General features: G+C 42.3%; 2 protein-coding genes across 2 annotated transcripts in view; both read right to left on the bottom strand.

The window, feature by feature from the left end:
- Nucleotides 1-1189, bottom strand: part of LOC311263245 (uncharacterized protein) — a gene marked incomplete at its 5' end in the record, with an annotated part of 45887 nt that extends 44698 nt beyond the window's left edge. The window contains one exon of the mRNA XM_084363166.1: nucleotides 1168-1189. Within this exon, the coding sequence (XP_084219292.1) occupies nucleotides 1168-1189 (22 nt within the window). The remainder of the gene's footprint in view (nucleotides 1-1167) is intronic.
- A 2506-nt stretch (nucleotides 1190-3695) lies between these two features.
- Nucleotides 3696-17676, bottom strand: LOC311263244 (NACHT, LRR and PYD domains-containing protein 3-like; the record flags this gene model as incomplete). The annotated part of the gene is made up of 7 exons (XM_084363165.1): nucleotides 3696-4246; nucleotides 4481-4527; nucleotides 5053-5226; nucleotides 9693-9866; nucleotides 11700-13551; nucleotides 16960-17028; nucleotides 17403-17676. 7 exons carry the CDS (start codon nucleotides 17674-17676, stop codon nucleotides 3696-3698), a joined length of 3141 nt encoding a protein of 1046 aa, XP_084219291.1.
- Between the last annotated feature and the right edge of the window lie 868 nt (nucleotides 17677-18544).

Genomic DNA, 18544 nt, shown 5'->3' with positions numbered 1-18544 from the left:
TGCCTTCATCACACTGTCATCATTCAAATCAAACATTCATCTGAACTCAAACATGATCTACAACAGAACTTTTACACTCATCAGCTTCTCTCTTCCTGCTCACACAGACGTCTCTGACCTTCAGAGGAGGAAGTTCACTCATTAAACTTGTGTTTGAACTGATGACTGCATTAAAGGACACCTTCAAACTATCTGACACAGTCTGTCAAACCTCAAATAAATGATGATGTCACACAGGAACATGTTCACCAACAGAAAAGCAGAGTTTCACTCACTCGACTTATTTCCACGAGTGTCCGTCAGTCCAGCAGCTCACTTATGTCCTGATCAGGTGTGTGTAGAAGAGGATTAGATTGATCTCAGTGTGACCAGCGCCTTCAACACAAACTCCTCCCAGCAGCATTAAACACTATAAACCAGTGTGAAGCTGCTGCACAGGGCAAAGTTCAGCCTTCACTCTTTTATTAGCAGCTGATCAGATGATACCTTTAACCCCCGACGCCTCTTTATACCATCACAGTTCAGCTCTCTACCAAAGTCTTTGTGTCTCAGAGTGTTTCTCCACTGAACTCTGCACACAAAGTGTGAAAACTCAAACCTGCTGGATCAGAACCAAAGTCCAGAACACAGTTCTAATGTTTTCACTCATGGAGGAGGAGGAGGGGGAGGAGGAGCAGAAGGAGGAGGAAGAGGAGGAGCAGGAGGAGGAGGAAGAGGAGCAGGAGGAGGAGGAGGAAGAGGAGGCGGAAGAGGAAGAGGAGAAGAGGAGGAGGGGGAGGAAGAGGAGGAAGGAGAGGAGGGAGAGGAGGAGGAGGAGCAGGAGGAGGAAGAGGAAGAGGAAGAGGAGGAGGAGGAAGCTGATCAGCTGGTTATCTTCTGTATTACTGTGTATTATCATGTACGACTCATCATTTGTATTATTAAACACAAGTTCCTCTAAACTGAACTTGACCAAATGTTCTTGTCACTTTCCACCGCTGGAAACTTTGAGAGACAAACTGTTCTGTGTATAAAATATTATTATCGTTAATAACTTCAGATTCAAACCTATCAGCTGACCTTCAGACGTGTTTGTCCAACAGAGACCTCAATAAAAACCATAAACAGGCTTCATAAAATCATTTCAATGTCAAAGTCCAAACAACATGTCCAGTATCAGAGTCCAACCCATCCCCTGAGGCAGAGACATGATTTCTACTTCCTGCTCTGATTCTAACAGCTGCAGAATAAAATGGTCTCAGTACAGCAACATGTTCATGACTTCAGTGTGAACAGACACTGATGTGTTGAACTGACTGACAGTGAGATCAGCCTGCAGTCACCTCACCACACTGTATTATTGGTGACCAGGTAGTGATTCAGATGTTCAGTGAGCTGATGATGACTTCATACAGCAGAGCCTGTGACTGCTGACACTGAAACGTTCCTCCAACAACAACATTGTTAGAACATGTTGAGAACATGATGGAACGTTACAGGAACGTTTCCTGTTAGCTGGGACTGTGTTGACTTACTGAGTCTCTGAGGGAACTTTAAACACTGAAGGTGGATCCATGGACCGGTGGCTCTTGATGGACACACAGCAGGGCTCAGGTTCAGTTCAGGTCCAGGTTCAGGTTCAGGTCCAGGTCCAGGTCAGTCTGGTCTCTGCTGCTCTGGGCTTCAACACAACACACACAGAGCTTTGAGAATAACTCTCCAGTCTGATCTGTAATGTGGTCTGTAGCGTTTCCTGCTCAGGTTTGCTTTGTCAGCAGTCTCTTGTGGAGCCTCTGCGAGGTCCAGGAGTGAACCCCAGAATTTGTGTTGACTCAGCAAAATCCATTAATCTGTAAAACACTGCATTTAAATTCTGAAATACATTTGTTTCATGTGTTGAATTCAAAATAATGATACACCCATGATTCGTCCAATCACTGCCAAGTATTTCTTTAAAGTACCTGCTGTTCTGGCTGGTTCTTTAAAAGTCTTTTAAAGTTTGCCATCTTAACAGAGCTCCGCTTCTCGACTCGCACATTAAAAACAGTCCAAATCACAACACTGCAGTCGCTGATTCTGTTGCCCTCATTTGATTTATTGACACTTTGAAACGAGACAAAAAACGTTCTTAGTCTAATGTGAGGTCAAAGACTGACTCTTTTTCTTCATGAGGCTTCAGTTGCTTCACAGTGTTTTAATACATCATCAGTTGTGACTGAAGGAAGCTCATGTTCACGTATTTATGGTTCTGCTACAAACTCAAAGTGACGTCACCAGTTTTAATGTGACACTTTAGCTGTGAAACATCATCTGAAGCTTTAATGTTTCGCCTCCATCAGTCAGAGATGATCTCTGTCTGTATCTGTATGGATCTGCTGCCTCCTGCTGGTCACTCTGCAGTCTGACACTCTGCTGCTCTGCACCAGCTCACATCAACCACTTCCTGTTACTGACCGAGGAACCTAAAGAAGAAGGAAGGGTCATCACGTCACTGGATCTCTGGTGTCAGACTGTGGTGACCGCTGTATTGAAGTCTATGGAAGATGATGGAGAAACACACTAAAACACACACAAGAGGAGGAGTACAGAGGACTGATAGAGAGCTTCATCACATGATGCAACAGCAGCCACCTGAAGCTCAACATCAGTAAGACCAAGGAGGTGGTGGTGGACTACCAGAGGAACAGGAGGCCCCCTGCCCCAGTCATCACCCAGGGGGAGCAGTGGAAGCTACAGTCGGTCATCTCACTGATCCCCCCCGCATACCTACATACCTACTATGCTGCAACACTTGAATTTCCCCTTTGGGTATCAATAAAGGATTATCTTATATTAGGTTATATCGATATCTATTCTGAAAATACAACGACCGAAAACAAAAGCTAATCAGCAACAAAGTTCAAATCAAGGACTGAGGTGAGCAAACAGGAACGAAAATTCAAGAAAATCCAGTGTCACCAGGAGGCAGAGGTAATGAGCAGAGAAGTTTGGTAGTTCACAAAACATTTCAGGAGCTTCACAGTAAAACAGAGTTAAAGTAGCAATAGACAACTGAAGCAGCTGGAGATGATTTAAAACATCAGATGTCTCCATACAGCTCGTCTGCTGTGATGTCTGTAATGTAAAGTGATGTGAAAAGACGTTATTTCAATCAGGAGAGACACGTGAATGAGAAAGTCAAATGTTTATTCTGACAGATGATGTGAGATAATGAAGTGTTGACAGAAAGTCTTTGGCTCTTTGACTCTACAGGGAGATTTTGTAATGGAGGTCCGTCTGCACGTAGCAGCAGCTCTATCCACTCATATACACATATTTACAGATAATAACTCAAATAAGACAAATGAGAAACTTCAATGATGAACGACAAATCAACTAAATAAAAGCTGTCTGAACAAAGATCATAATTATGATGATCTATATGCATGTGTGTGTGGAGCCTGATTTTATTGTATATACAGGCTGATTGTTGTAAGAAAACAATCAGATCACAAAGTTCAGAAAACTGAAATCTGAACGTTCAAAACATATTTAAAGAGATTTAAAACCACTGATGTGCAGCGCATTGACCAAGAAGAGACAACACAACTACACCATTTCTGTTACTGTGATTTACAGAGAGTGTGAGTGTGTGTGTGTGTGTGTGTGTCTGTGTGTGTGTGTGTGTGTGTGTGTGTGTGTGTGTGTGTGTGTGTGTGTGTGTGTGTGTGTCCCTCCTACAGAGAACACAGAGACACTGATGAACCCAAAGATAACCTAAACCCAGGATAAAGAGGTTGAGCGAATGTGGTGTTGAAGGTGTGGAGGTGGATCAGTGTGTCAGAGGAGACTCTGTAGAAGGACAGAGTGCCAGCAGGACAGTCCACATACACTGCTACTCTGTTAGAGACAGAGGAGGAGGAGGAGGAGGAGGAGGAGGAGGGGAGGGCTGTAGTTGTCTTATTGTGATAGACAGAGTAACGACCACCATCAGAGCAGTTCAGACTCCAGGACTGATTATTCCCTCCAAACCAACAGTCAGCACTGTTTCCTCTCCTGCTGATTCCTCTGTAACTCACTGATATATAAACCCTTCCTCTCCACTCGACCTCCCAGTAACAGCGACCAGTCAGACCATTTCTACACAGCAGCTGAAACCACCAGTCAAACCTCTTTGGTTTATCAGCATATGGCTGCTCCTCTCCCACATATGTCACCTTCCTGTTGTGGTCAGACAGTTCGAGGTTTCTGTTTACTGTGTTTGTGTCCACTGTGAGTTCACAGACATCTGATGGAGAAAACAAGACACAATACAGCAGCAGTTTATCATCTAACACAGCTGATGGTTTATTTGTTGCTTTATTAACAGACTGACTGTTAATTAGATCAAAACTTCACAATGACTCATCTTTTTGGATCTTCTTTCAAACTGACAGTTGAATGCAGATACACAAGCTTTAGATTTAAACTACTTTAACATGTGCTGCCTTGTTTTCATCAGTCAAAGTGAACACACACTTACACTTCCTCAGACCAGGTTTCAGCCTCTGCTCTCCACCATGTTCCACCCTGGAGGAAGAAACAAAGTCAGGATGAACCTTCAGAAGCTTCCTCATCAATGATCTTCATAAAGCATACTCAGATCACCATGAAGACAAAACAGCTGCATTTATAAAACACACATATTCACAAACAAATAAAATACTACAAAGTGACAGATGGGAGAATTATAATAATTAGCTTATTTGAAATAAATGATTCAAGTCAGTAAAATCAGTATAATAAAATCAAGTTTTTAAGTCAACTTTATTGATTTTGTCCAAAATGACAAATCACAGTTTGTCTCCAGGCTCTATACAATCTGTTCAGGAGATTATTCCCTCTATACTCAGAACCTTTTGACAGTATTTGTCAAACACAGTGTGTTATAGTGTCAGTAAATGATCAACAGCAGATGGTGGTGTGATGTTAGTCAGGAGGTCAGTCTCAGTGTGGACAGGGACTCTCAGCACATCAGTTACTGTCTTCACTGTTATCCTCAGCTTGTCGGTGTGACAGAGAAACAGTGTGTGAGCTCTTGTTGTGTGTTCATACCTGAGAGTGTCCAGTCTCCAGTCTGGATCCTCGAGTCCAGCCGACAGCAGCTTCACTCCCGAGTCTCCTGGATGATTGTAGCACAGGTCCAGCTCTCTCAGATAGGAGGGGTTGGATCTCAGAGCTGAGACCAGAGAAGTACAGCCTTCCTCTGTGATCAGACAGCCTGACAGCCTGGACACACACACACACACACACACACACAAACACACACACACGACAATATATATTTATGAATGTATAGAGACAGATATTCTGTGAATTAAATCTGTAAACTGTGATTTTGGTCTCAAACCTGGTCTCATCATCCATCCCACTTTGGACGGAGCGACTCTCATCTCGAGAAATTTAACCCATTTCATTAGCCAACAACCAGCCTGACAACCCAGAGTTGAGACCAGGAGGCAGAGCTGCAGTCTTACACTGAGCTTCCATTAGATCAGTTGCACACCCAAAACTTCATTGAGACTGTGTCTGCCCCCCGACCACCTAAATTAATTAAATTCATCAAATCAAAAGTCCACAGAAGAGGAGTTGTGCATGAAAATCTAGTAAAAATTAACAGCAACTCTGCAATTTCAAAACAAGACGAGAATTAAATGCAGACTCCTAAATATCAGATCCCTGTCATCGAAAGCTGTACTAGTAAATGACTTAATTTCAGACTGTAATATTGATTTATTCTGTCTTACTGAAACCTGGCTGCATCCTGAAGAATATGTCAGCCTGAATGAATCCACTCCCCCTAGTCATATCAATACTCACATTCCTCGAGGCTCCGGCCGAGGAGGGGGTGTTGCAGCTATTTATGACTTAAGTCTGTCAATCAATCCTAAACCTAAATTAAACTATAACTCACTTGAAAGCCTTGTTCTTAGTCTTTCACATCCAACGTGGAAAACTTTACAGCCAGTTCTATTTGTTGTAGTGTATCGAGCACCTGGTCCTTACTCAGAATTTTTATCTGAATTCTCTGAGTTTTTATCAAGTCTAGTCCTCAAATCAGATAAAGTAATTATTGTAGGTGATTTTAATATTCATGTGGATGTCGTTAATGATAGCCTTAGTACTGCATTTATCTCATTATTAGACTCTATTGGCTTCTCTCAGTGTGTACATAAACCAACTCACTGTTTTGACCACACCCTTGACCTTGTTCTAGCTTATGGTATCGAGATTGAAAATCTAACAGTTTCTCCACAGAATCCTCTTTTATCAGACCATCACTTAATAACTTTTGAAGTTCTATTACTGGACTACACACCATTAGGCAAAAACTCCTTCACTAGATGTCTATCTGATAGTGCTGTAGCTAAATTTAAGGAAATTATACCGCTGGCACTAAATTCAATGCCATGTCTTAATATAATAGAGGACTCCTCCGCTAACCTCAGTTCCTCACAAATTGATCATCTTGTTGATAGCACTGCAGGCTCATTGCGAACAACACTGGACTCTATTGCCCCTCTGAAAAAGAAACCTATAAAGCACAGGAGGTTAGCACCCTGGTATAACTCGGATACCCGCAAATTGAAGCAAACATCACGGAAATTTGAAAGGAAATGGTGTTCCACCAACTTGGAAGAATCCCGCTTAGCCTGGAAAGATAGCCTTAAAATATATAGGAAGGCCCTCCGCAATGCCAGAGCAAGCTATTACTCGTCATTAATAGAGGAAAACAAAAACAACACAAGGTTTCTTTTCAGCACTGTAGCCAGGCTGACAGAAAGTCACAGCTCTACTGAACCATGTATTCCTACAACGCTCAGTAGTAATGACTTCATGAGCTTCTTTAATGATAAAATTTTAACCATTAGAGACAAAATCCATCATCGCTTGCCCTCAACTGGCACTATTGTATCTTTAAACACAGGAACCTCAGAAACAGTTGTAAATTCTGACTTGTATTTAGACTGCTTCTCTCCCATCGATCTCCACCAACTAACTTCGATGGTTTCTTCATCTAGACCAACAACTTGTCTCCTAGACCCCATCCCAACTAGGTTGCTGAAAGAAACTCTACCTTTAATTAGCACATCTCTACTAGAAACGATCAACCTGTCTCTATTAACAGGATACGTACCACAATCCTTTAAACTAGCTGTAATTAGACCGCTCCTTAAAAAGCCTAATCTTGATCCAGAAGCTTTAGCCAACTATAGACCTATATCCAACCTCCCTTTCCTCTCCAAGATCCTTGAGAAAGCAGTCGCCAACCAACTATGTGACTTTCTTCATAACAATAGTTTATATGAGGATTTTCAATCAGGTTTTAGAGCACATCATAGCACAGAGACGGCACTGGTGAAAGTTACAAATGACCTCCTAATCACTTCTGACAAAGGACTTGTCTCTGTCCTGGTCTTACTAGATCTTAGTGCTGCATTTGATACCATTGATCATCACATTCTACTACAGAGACTGGAACACTTAATTGGCATTAAAGGACCCGCATTAAACTGGTTTAAGTCCTATTTATCGGATCAATTTCAGTTTGTACATGTTAATGATGAGTCATCCCTGTATACCAAGGTTAGTCATGGTGTTCCTCAAGGCTCCGTGCTTGGACCCATACTATTCACCTTATACATGCTCCCTCTAGGAAATATAATTCGGAAACACTCCATAAACTTTCATTGTTATGCAGATGATACCCAGTTATACCTATCAATAAAGCCAAATGAAACTAATCAGCTTACTAAACTCCATGCATGTCTCAAGGACATTAAGACCTGGATGACCTGCAATTTTCTGCTGTTAAATTCAGATAAAACCGAAGTTATAGTACTTGGTCCTAAACACCTTAGAGATGCATTATCTAATGATATAGCTAGTTTGGATGGCATTAACTTGGCCTCCAGCACCACCGTCAGGAATCTGGGAGTTATCTTTGATCAAGATATGTCCTTCAACTCCCACATAAAACAAATTTCAAGGTCTGCATTTTTTCATCTACGTAACATTGCAAAAATCAGGCCCATCCTGTCTCAAAAAGACGCAGAAAAGCTAGTCCATGCATTTGTTACTTCCAGGCTGGACTATTGCAATTCTCTATTATCAGGCTGCCCTAACAAGTCTCTAAAGAGTCTCCAGCTGGTCCAGAATGCTGCAGCACGTGTACTGACAGGAACTAAGAAAAGAGATCATATTACTCCTGTATTGGCCTCTCTGCACTGGCTCCCTGTAAAATCAAGAATAGAATTTAAAATCCTTCTCCTCACTTACAAAGCTGTTAATGGTCAGGCACCATCATATCTCCAGGAGCTCATACTACCCTATCACCCAACTAGAGCATTACGCTCCCAGAACGCAGGATTACTTGTAGTTCCTAGTCTCCAAAAGCAGAATCGGAGCCAGAGCCTTCAGTTATCAAGCTCCTCTTCTGTGGAACCATCTTCCTGTTTTGGTCCGGGAGGCGGACACCCTCTCTACCTTTAAGAGTAGACTTAAGACCTTCCTTTTCGATAGAGCTTATAGTTAGGGCTGGCCCAGGCCTGTCTTGGACCAGCTCTTAGTTATGCTGCTATAGGCCTAGTCCGGGGGACAAATGACACACTGAGCTTCTCTCTCCTCCTCTCCTCTCCATCTGTATACATTATGCCTGTATACATGCCCATTCTCTGCATGTCACTGACTTACTTCTTCCCCGGAGTCCTTGTGCTTTCTAGTCCTACAGGCTCCCATGGATCCTGGCGGCGCCCGGGTCGTGGATCGTGGATGCGCCTACTGCTATGGCCCTGCCTGATCGTGGTTGCGCCTACTGCTATGGCCCTGCCTGATCGTGGATGCGCCTACTGCTATGGCCCTGCCTGATCCTGGATGCGCCTACTGCCATGACCCTGCCTGACACCCACCACTACTGTCGCTAATATTAGTCATATCTCTGTTACATACGTTCCACTACTATCCTTACCGTTAATCACTACTACTGTTGTCACTAGTAATCACATTTCCATGTGCATTTCATTGTTGTTGCTGTGATGCCTCTTAATGTACTTTCATTCCTGTCAACCATCCATTATAATTGTATACATTGTGATCTCGTTGATCTGCTCTGTACATGCGACATCTATTGCACGTCTGTCCGTCCTGGGAGAGGGATCCCTCCTCTGTGGCTCTTCCTGAGGTTTCTTCCACATTTTTTTTCCCTGTTAAAAGGGCTTTTTTTTTGGGGCAAGTTTTTCCTCACTCAAATCGAGGGTCGAAGGACAGAGGGTGTCGTCTCTGTACAGATTGTAAAGCCCTCTGAGGCAAACTGTGATTTGTGAATTTGGGCTATACAAATAAAATTTGATTTGATTTGATTTGATTTGATTTTGTTGTTCTGTACACGCAACATCTACTTCTTGTCTGTCGGTCCTGGGAGAAGGATCATCCTCTTCCTGATGTTTTTTCCCTGTTAAAGTTTTATTTTCAATATGAGAATTTGCCTCACTTGAGTTGAGGGTCTAAGGACAGAGGATGTCAATCACTGTACAGATTGTAAAACCCACTGAGGCAATGTGAAAATGATTTTGGGCTTTATAAATAAAAAAATGAACACCAAAAAAAGATAAACATTTTATGCACTATTAATGAAAAAAAAAACACTTAACACAATTAGAGCTGACATGATCATTTAACAGAAAATGAAGTCGGACCTGAGAGTCTCCAGTTTACAGTGTGGACTCTTCAGTCCAACAGACAGCAGCTTCACTCCTGAATCCTGCAGGTCGTTGTTACTCAGGTCCAGCTCTCTCAGACTAGAGGACTGGGAGCTGAGAACTGAGGACAGAGCTTCACAGCTTCTCTCTGACAGATCACAGCCACTCAGCCTGAAGGACAGTTAGTGACAAAGACAAACACTGATACTGGTACTGTCATCCACAATACAAAATACATCACATTTCTGTAGGCACTGTTATAGTGTTGATGAGTCGAATCAAGGATCTGAAGTAATGAGTAGATATTTGGACAATTAGTTGTGTTTTTCTTTATAAGCAACTAACAGCAATTTGCGAAAATTTCAGGGGGGTCAGCCATTCTAATTTTGTCAATTTCAGCAATTACATTCTCAGTCAACTCGCTGTTCATGTCATGTTTGTGTTTTGTGTATCAGGCAACTGAATCTGCAACTGAAGAGCTGAATGCAAATGATCTGGTGTAACATGCTGAAATCAGCAGTAACAACGCAAAGGACTCTCTCTACTGTCTCCAGAAGTTGAAGCTGCCACAATTTCAACAACAGGAAACTAAGCTGAGGGTGCTCGATCAGGATTTTTGGGTAGTAGTATTGGCCTTTACAGATCACTGATAAAAAGGACATATCTTTACCCTATTGTCATCTATAGTTGTTACTTATTCATGGCATAATAAAACCACCATTTAAATGCTGAGGAAATAAATATTTATATTTATCTCACATCGATTTAAAGACAGAAATAGGTTATATATAAGTTATCTAAACACTGTTAAAAGAGAATTAAGAAAAATAACGTAGGACACAGAATTTAGTAACAGAGAGAGAATTTGGGAAAAAGTCTGTCTCATTCTCACTTGTCTCAGTCTTTGAGGTCTTTGTTCTGAAGCTACTGCTCCACCACCTGGTCACTGCTTGTACCAGGTTACTTTCACCTCTGTCAGAAGATGGATAAAATGTACACGGATGTAAATTGTCTGTAACTCTAAACTCAAGGTACTTTTACCTCCAAACAGTACTAGGCTAAAATACTTCAGTACATTCATTTTGTGTAAACGTGTTGTGTTGTCACATTAAACTGCAGTTCAGTGTTTACCACTTAATGTTCCACTGGAAGCTTTTAGCTCCGTCAACTGTGGTTACACCCCGCCTTTCCGAAACCCTGCTGTTCCGAAAATAGACTTCCATTCTTCGTAATGTCGAGGTTTCCCATTTTTTCTAAAGAACCCGCTATTCCGAAAAGGCTATTGGGGAACCCCTGACCCTAACCCTATTGGGAAGTAATTGGAACTTGAAAGTCGGATTCGGAACAGCGGTGTTTTGGAATGGATATGGAAGGCCGTCAACTGTTACCTCTGTTAGCTCTCATGCTGTAGGGGCTCGAAACAAACGTTGTCACGTTGCCCCCCCCCCCCCCGGGCTGACAGAAAATGACTTATAACGAACCGATAATCTCAATGATAAATTGAACCGACTACTTTGTTGATACTGCATTAGATTTTGATTGTGAAATTTGAAGGCTCATTTCCCCCGATTATCGATTTAAAATCGTGACACCCAAAAATATTGCTAGTTTAGACTATGTTGTGTTTAGGATGCCGTAAATGTGTGTTCAATATCTTGTATTTATATTAATATATGTTTGTTTTACTTCAGCAAAATCCACTTCTGTGCAAGCTAGCCCAGTTGTTAGTAGCCTTGCCTTGGCAATGTGCATCAGTGAATTTGTTTGGCTATTTGTCCAAATATCAACAATCATTCTCCAGAATGACTCACCTCACCTTTAAAAGAATTAAAATGCAACAGATTTGTTTCTTTCATAGCTGCATTAATGTGCAGAGGTACAATGAAACTAATTAAACAACGCAGTTTTTCAGTTGATCAACTGATTGAAATCAAAGCCTTTTGTTAGTTGACCCTACAAATGTGATATACAGCAGTTAGTATCTGCAGTTATCTGCTCACTTACAGAGCTTTGTTGGAGGCTTTGACCACTGGCAGCAGCCTCAGAAGAGCCTCCTCTGAAGCACAGTATTTCTTCAGGTCAAACATGTCCAGATCTTCCTCTGATGACAGTAAGATGAAGACCAGAGCTGACCACTGAGCAGGAGACAGTTTATCTGAGGAGAGACTTCCTGATGTCAGGTACTGTTGGATCTCCTCCACTAGAGAACCATCATTCAGTTCATTCAGACAGTGGAACAGATTGATGCTTCTCTCTGGAGACAGATTCTCACTGATCTTCATCTTGATGTACTTCACTGTTTCCTGATTGGTCTGTGAGCTTCTTTTCTTTTTCAGGAGGCCTTCAGGGAGAGTCTGATTGGTCTGCAGTGAAAGACCCAGGAGGAAGCGGAGGAACAAGTCCAGGTGTCCGTTTGGACTCTGTAAGGCCTTGTCAATAGCAAACCTGGTGACCTCTGTCATTGATGGTTTGCTGAAAATCTTTCGCACATGTTCGAAAAAAGTTGGTGGTTCTGACAACACATTCTTGTTTTTATTAATGAGTGACATCGCTACATACAAAGCTGCCAAAAACTCCTGAACACTGAGATGGACGAAGCTAAACATCTTGACTTCATCATTCTTCCTCCCACGTTCCTCTTTAAAGATCTCTGTGAACACTCCTGAGTACACTGAGGCTCCTCTGACATCAATGCCACTCTCTTTTAGATCTCTTTCATAGAAGATCAGGTTGCCCTTTTCCAGCTGGTGGAAAGCCAGTTTTGCTAATGACTTAATGTACTTAATGCACTTTTTTTGGTCATATTTCTTCTTTGTCTGATGAATTTGAAACACCAGGAACTCTGCATACATCTCAGTCAGGGTCTTGGGCAGCTCTCCTCCCTCTCTGGTCTTCAACACATCCTCCAGAACTGTAGCAGTGATCCAGCAGAAGACTGGGATGTGGCACATGATGTGGAGGCTTCGTGATGTCTTGATGTGGGAGATGATTCTGCTGGCCTGCTCCTCATCTCTGAATCTCTTCCTGAAGTACTCCTCCTTCTGTGGGTCAGTGAACCCTCTGACTTCTGTCACCACGTCAACAAAATCAGAATGAATCTGATTGGCTGCTGCAGGTCGTGTGGTTATCCAGAGGCGAGCAGAGGGAAGCAGATTTCTCTTGATGAGGTTTGACATCAGCACATCCACTGAGGTGGACTGTGTCACATCAAAGTCTGTGTCCTGGATTTCATCAGTCGAGCAGTTCAGTTGAAGGCGGCTCTCATCCAGTCCATCCAAAACAAACAGAAGTTTGAATTTACTTCTGTCATAGTTGGTGTTTCCTGATGACTGCAGAGTTGTAAAGATGTGATTCAGAGCCTCTTCCTTGATGTCTTTGGTCTCTCTGATACATTTATGGATCAACTCGGTCAGACTTAACTTTTCTCCCTTCCATAAGTTCAGCTGGCGGAAGGTAAAGTGGAATATGAGATGCACATCTTGACTGTTTTCTTTGTTAGTCCAGTCCAACACAAACTTCTGGACAAGAAATGTTTTGCCAATTCCTGCGATTCCATTGGTCAGCACTGTTCTTATGGATCTTTCTTTTCCAGAGGGGGGTTTGAACATGTCACAGGGTTGAACTGATTCCTCTGTTGTTGGCTTCACCTCCATCTGAATGATCTCATGCTGTTTGTTGATGTTTACATCACCCCCAGCTGTGATGTACAGCTCTGTGTAGATATCAACCAGGGGTTGCTCATCCTTCCTCTGTGCCCACCCCTCTTGTGCACAATTAAACCTATCCTCGAGGTTTGACTGAAGCATTTTTTGGTAATATGAGATGGGTTGTGGCTTTGGTACTGGAACGATCTCATCTGAGTGACAAATAGAAAAAAAACAACTAAAATGCAGGATTTTGAATTTACAGTTGGAGCAAGGTGTCTATGGAAACTATTCTAGCAGTATATTTGTAATTTTGTAACAGTAAGCTCGTGTAGGCCCAGAAGGGCACACTCTTAATTTCTTTCACTTCCTCTCATTTTAGGGAAAATCATTTAAACCACCCTAGACCAGCAGTACTGGTTACGTTTTCTTTTGTTATTATTTAAATACAACAGTGCCTGTTGGCTCCATACAGGCCATAATATATCTGGTTTCTTTGGTTTCCACTCAACAGTAAAAGGATGCGAAGATGGCGCCGTGCTAGTGGCAGCCTATCGTAGCAGCTCCCAGTACTTCGTAGTTTTTATTGAGTTTTTATTGTGTTTTTAGCTTGTAAGACGAAATACCATGGAGCCTTCATCATCATCACAGGTGACTTCAACAATGTCTCTCTCTCATTCACACTCCCAACGTTTCGCCAGTTTGTAAAATGCACTACACAGGATAATAAGACAAAAGATCTGCTGGATGCAAATGTCAAAGATGCATACAGCTCCAGCACCTCTTCAACCTGAGCCTCTACCTTCAGAGAGTGCCAGTGCTTTGGAAAACATCCTGCCTCGTTCCAGTGCCCATAAAAGGACGTCCCGTGGCACTGGATGACTACAGGCCAATTGCACTGACCTCTCACTTCATGAAGGTCATGGAGAGGCTGGTTCTAACACACCTCAGACCCCTAGTGTGCCCATCACAGGACCGCCTACAGTTTGCATATCAGCCATATTAGTTGGGGTCGATGATGCAATCATCTACCTGCTGCAGGAAGCCTACTCCTCCCTTGATAGACCCAACACCACTGTCCGCATCATGTTCTTCCACTTCTCCAGCGCCATCCAGCCCAGGATGCTGAAGGCCAAACTGGAGAACATGCAGGCACATGGGTAGATGACCCAGTTTGTGAGATTACAATACTATGTGTCTGACCGTCTGATCGGTAGGATCATTTTTGCGCTTTAAATTATAATTAATGTACTGTAAATAAAAATGCACCTCATCCTTTTGCACCTTATGTTCCACTCAGCTTTACTCCTCGATACCTCAGCATTTCATTTTATTTACCTCAGTATTTTATTTTACTTAAACTACTTAAGCACTTTATTGTATATAGTACTTTATTGTTTTTTGTATGTTGTATATAGTACTTTTTTGTTTCTATATTTGCCCTTGTATTTTGATTGTATTTGTACTTGAATGTACCCGCTGCTATGATAACGTATTTTCCCCTTGATGATTAATAAATCTATCTATCTATCTGTCTGTCTATCTGAAAACCATGCACTGAGCTTACACTCAGTTTAAGTTCATTCAGTTTGACAAACAGACACAGGCACAAGCTAACAAAAATGCTTCAGAAATAATGGTTATTATTATTATTATTATTATTATTATTATTATTATTATTATTATTATTACTCATGGCTTGCATGAAAAGAGTTGCACTCTTCCCTTGAGGCTTGAGTTTCAGTCACAGTCTGAATGTAAGTTATCATATACTGTATTCCCTGAGTCTGTCACATTTTCTTGTTATCGATTCACCAACTTTTCCTACTCTGACATTTTTGTGATGTTTTGCACCTTTATAATACGACACAGACTGAATGTAAATTTCAATCACTTGTCTGTTTTGAGCTGATGAGCTTCCTGGCTGCTGTAGCTGCAGTAGAGACGGAGTTTGATGCAGATCTGATGGTTTGACTGAAATTCCACATAAAAAGGATTAAACTGCCTCCTGCAGCTCAATCCACTGTCACAACAGTCCCACTATAGTTTTAAATAGGGATGCACCGATACTGGCATCGGGTATCGGGCCGATACTGCGCTCATATACTTTTACTCGTACTCGCAAAAATTCACCGATACCACGCACCGATACCACATTATTGCATTAGGCCTTACATTGCATGAAACTGAAGACCGCGATCAGAGGGCGGTTTGTTAGTTGTGCGCACTGTTGTGCGACCCACAGCCGGAGAGTTTTAAAACCAAGAAACAGCTGATCACAGCGATCAGTCCATCACTTCATCCGCGGATGTCAAGATGAGCAACTGGAAAGCCGCTGAGATCCGGGAGATGCTAGCGTCTCCTCGGTCTCTGTAGCTGACAGCTAGCGGACACAATCAAACAGCTAGTAGCTGCTGTCAGCTTGTTGTGTAGCGGCGAGCTACGAACGGTCGCTACTTTCAAATTAAAAGCCCCCCGCTAAGAACCCAGTTCTAAAATCCAATGGGGTGCAATATAAAGCTCTTATTTAGCTAACTGTTCTGGGTCCGTTCGAGGAGTTATCACGAAAAGTTAGCTCTTCAGATGCCACAGCTGCAGACGTCATTCCAGCGTCACTGTGCTGCACAGATTTCTACAAAGGAGACTGATGAGGACCATGGGATCAAAACCATGAAGGAAACCTTAGCTGCAGCATTGCAATGCTACTCAATCTCAGGTGTGTGTGTGTGTGATTGTGTTGGTGTGACTGCGTGTGTCTCTGTGTGACGGTGTGTGGGTGATTGTGTGTGTGTGTGACTGTGTGTGTGTGTGTGTGTGTGTGTGTGTGTGTGACTACAACTATCAAATGTGAAGACAGTGCCAATGTGGAGGCTTTTTGTTGACACAGGAAATGATGATTATTTGTATTTATTTTTATTAAATTTATTGTCATTTGTTGTAACGAGCAGAGAAGAAAATAACTCATGTCTTCCAATTCAGTGCATCTGTAACCTTATAGTTATTTTTGTGGTAGAAATATCGGTGTCAGTACTCGGTATCGGCAAGTACACAAATGAAAATACCCATACTCGTGATCGGTTTGAAAAAAATGGTAACGTTGCATCCCTACTGTCTTGCAATTAATTGCATTTTGCCTAATAGTTTTTTGGGTATTTATTTTTTTTTGGTGGTAGAAGTATCGGCATTGGTACTCAGTATCGGCAAGTACTCAGATCCAAGTATCGGTATCGTATCGGTTTGAAAAAAATGGTATCGTTGCATCCCTAGTTTTAAATCCTCCTGACAGCTCACAACCACATACAAAATAATCTAAAAACTGATGTTACAGTCTACGGTAGCCAAGGAAAAAATATTCATGACCTTTGTAGATGGATTTTAAGACTTTTAAATAGCTTCTAGGGTCTTTCTCGAAGAAACTGAATTAAGTGCTTTATATGCAATGTCTTTCAGAGCTGCAGATACTCTGATACTGCTTCAACTAAAGCTCATCAAGTACTCCTGTCTCTGCTTTCACTCAGTTATAATGCAGTCAGTCTTACTAACTTTTAACTTTTCCAAACTAAAAACTAAACTTTGTCCTTCAGGGCTTCCATACATACCAGAGAATACAGCAGCTTTACCTTCACTCTGAGAGGAAGAAGGTCCTCTGTTCTCTGAAGGCTCTCCAACATCACAGACACTCACTGACACTGAGAGAGAGGTGAAGACAGAGATTATGGCTGGTTGCACCAACAAGGATTAATTTAATCTAAAATCAGATGTAATCTGAGTTCAGTAAAATTAGGTTTAAAATGAGTTGATCCAGATTTAAATTAGGCAGAGCTCTGTTGCACCATTAAAATGAATCTCTGCTCAGTTAAACATGTTTATTCATGTGAACCATCAAACCTCCATCCTCTCCAATAACAATTATTGATGCTTCAACCTTTTCTCCTAATTATGAAATCAGACCTCTTTGTTTTTCTTTGCTGAAAACAATGAGCTTCTGTACTGAGAGGCCTGTTCCTTTACAAGTATTGTGTTGACTCTCTTCGTCTGATTAAAATAAAAAAATGTGACTGACCTTCTGGTCCTGAGCTGTTGGCTGACAGACTCTGCACCAGGTCATTCCTCTTTATCTTCTCTAAAATCTTCTTGGTCACCTTCAGAGCTCCATCAAGTGTAAAGGTGTTCACCATCAGATCCACTGTGTCCCGTCTTTCTGCACTCTCCAGCTTGGACTGTTTGATGGGTCGGTAGCCTTCCAGGATGTCAGGCTGCTTCAGATACCATTTGAAATCCTTGAATTCGTCAACTTTTAGATCCTCCAGAGTGTTGAAAATGTCCTCTGGAGTCATCGTGGCTCCCTGCTGAAGACAGGCAGTGTTATCACTTGAAGGAAAACCAGCCAGGCTTCCATCAGCTGGGAAACATCAGTGAAGACCGGTCTTAAAGGAACAGTTCACTTTAAAACAAAATTCAGTCATTATCGACTCACCCACATGCTGATGAGAAGTCCGGTGTAGTTTCTTATTCCTCAAAGTGCAGCTGGAGACCCGCGGTGCTTCCCTCAGGCAGGAGTAATCCATATAACGAGCATAAGTGGCGACCCAGAGAAAAATGTCCATAAAACTACACAAAAACTTTGTAATATTCCTCCATACTGCTCGTCCGCTGCAATCCAAGTGTCCTGAAGTGGCGACATCCAGAGTTTACTCGAAACGATGTCATTTAGTACATTTTTACAGCCTAAACAGTCACCATGCTATGTTTACACGGAGGCACGCTCCGCATTCACGCGAGTTTCCCTCGCAGCCGATTGCACTACGGAAGCCGCGCCGGACAAGATGAACGAGACTCGCGATAGATACACACCGGTATTTACATCCTGCTGTGAGTGTCAAAGTTTCAAATCACCAGTGCAGCAGATCCCTCTTGTGTTTGTGTGTCGCTTGGTCGCTCAAAGCAGGAAGTAAATGCCGGTGTGTATCTATCGCGAGTCTCTGTTGGTCCAGTTTTAAATATACACGGCTCACGAGTGGCATTCGTCCAATCAGGTGCAGCCAGTGAGTGTTTGTGTGGTTGTCGGACGGTGAAGCCTGTTTTGGTCGAGTGTTCAAAGCTGGGAAGCGCCCTGTGCTCTTGTGTCACATGACGCCCCTGTGGACACCAAGACTGAACATAATCGTGAGTTTGCAGCCTGAACACATTTATAGTCTACTGATG

This window comes from Pagrus pagrus, assembly GCF_965226575.1.
Source record: "Pagrus pagrus genome assembly, chromosome: 10".
Lineage (NCBI taxonomy): Eukaryota > Metazoa > Chordata > Actinopteri > Spariformes > Sparidae > Pagrus > Pagrus pagrus.
The sequence above is the reverse complement of the archived record's forward strand: the minus strand, read 5'-3'. Positions and strand labels throughout refer to the sequence as shown.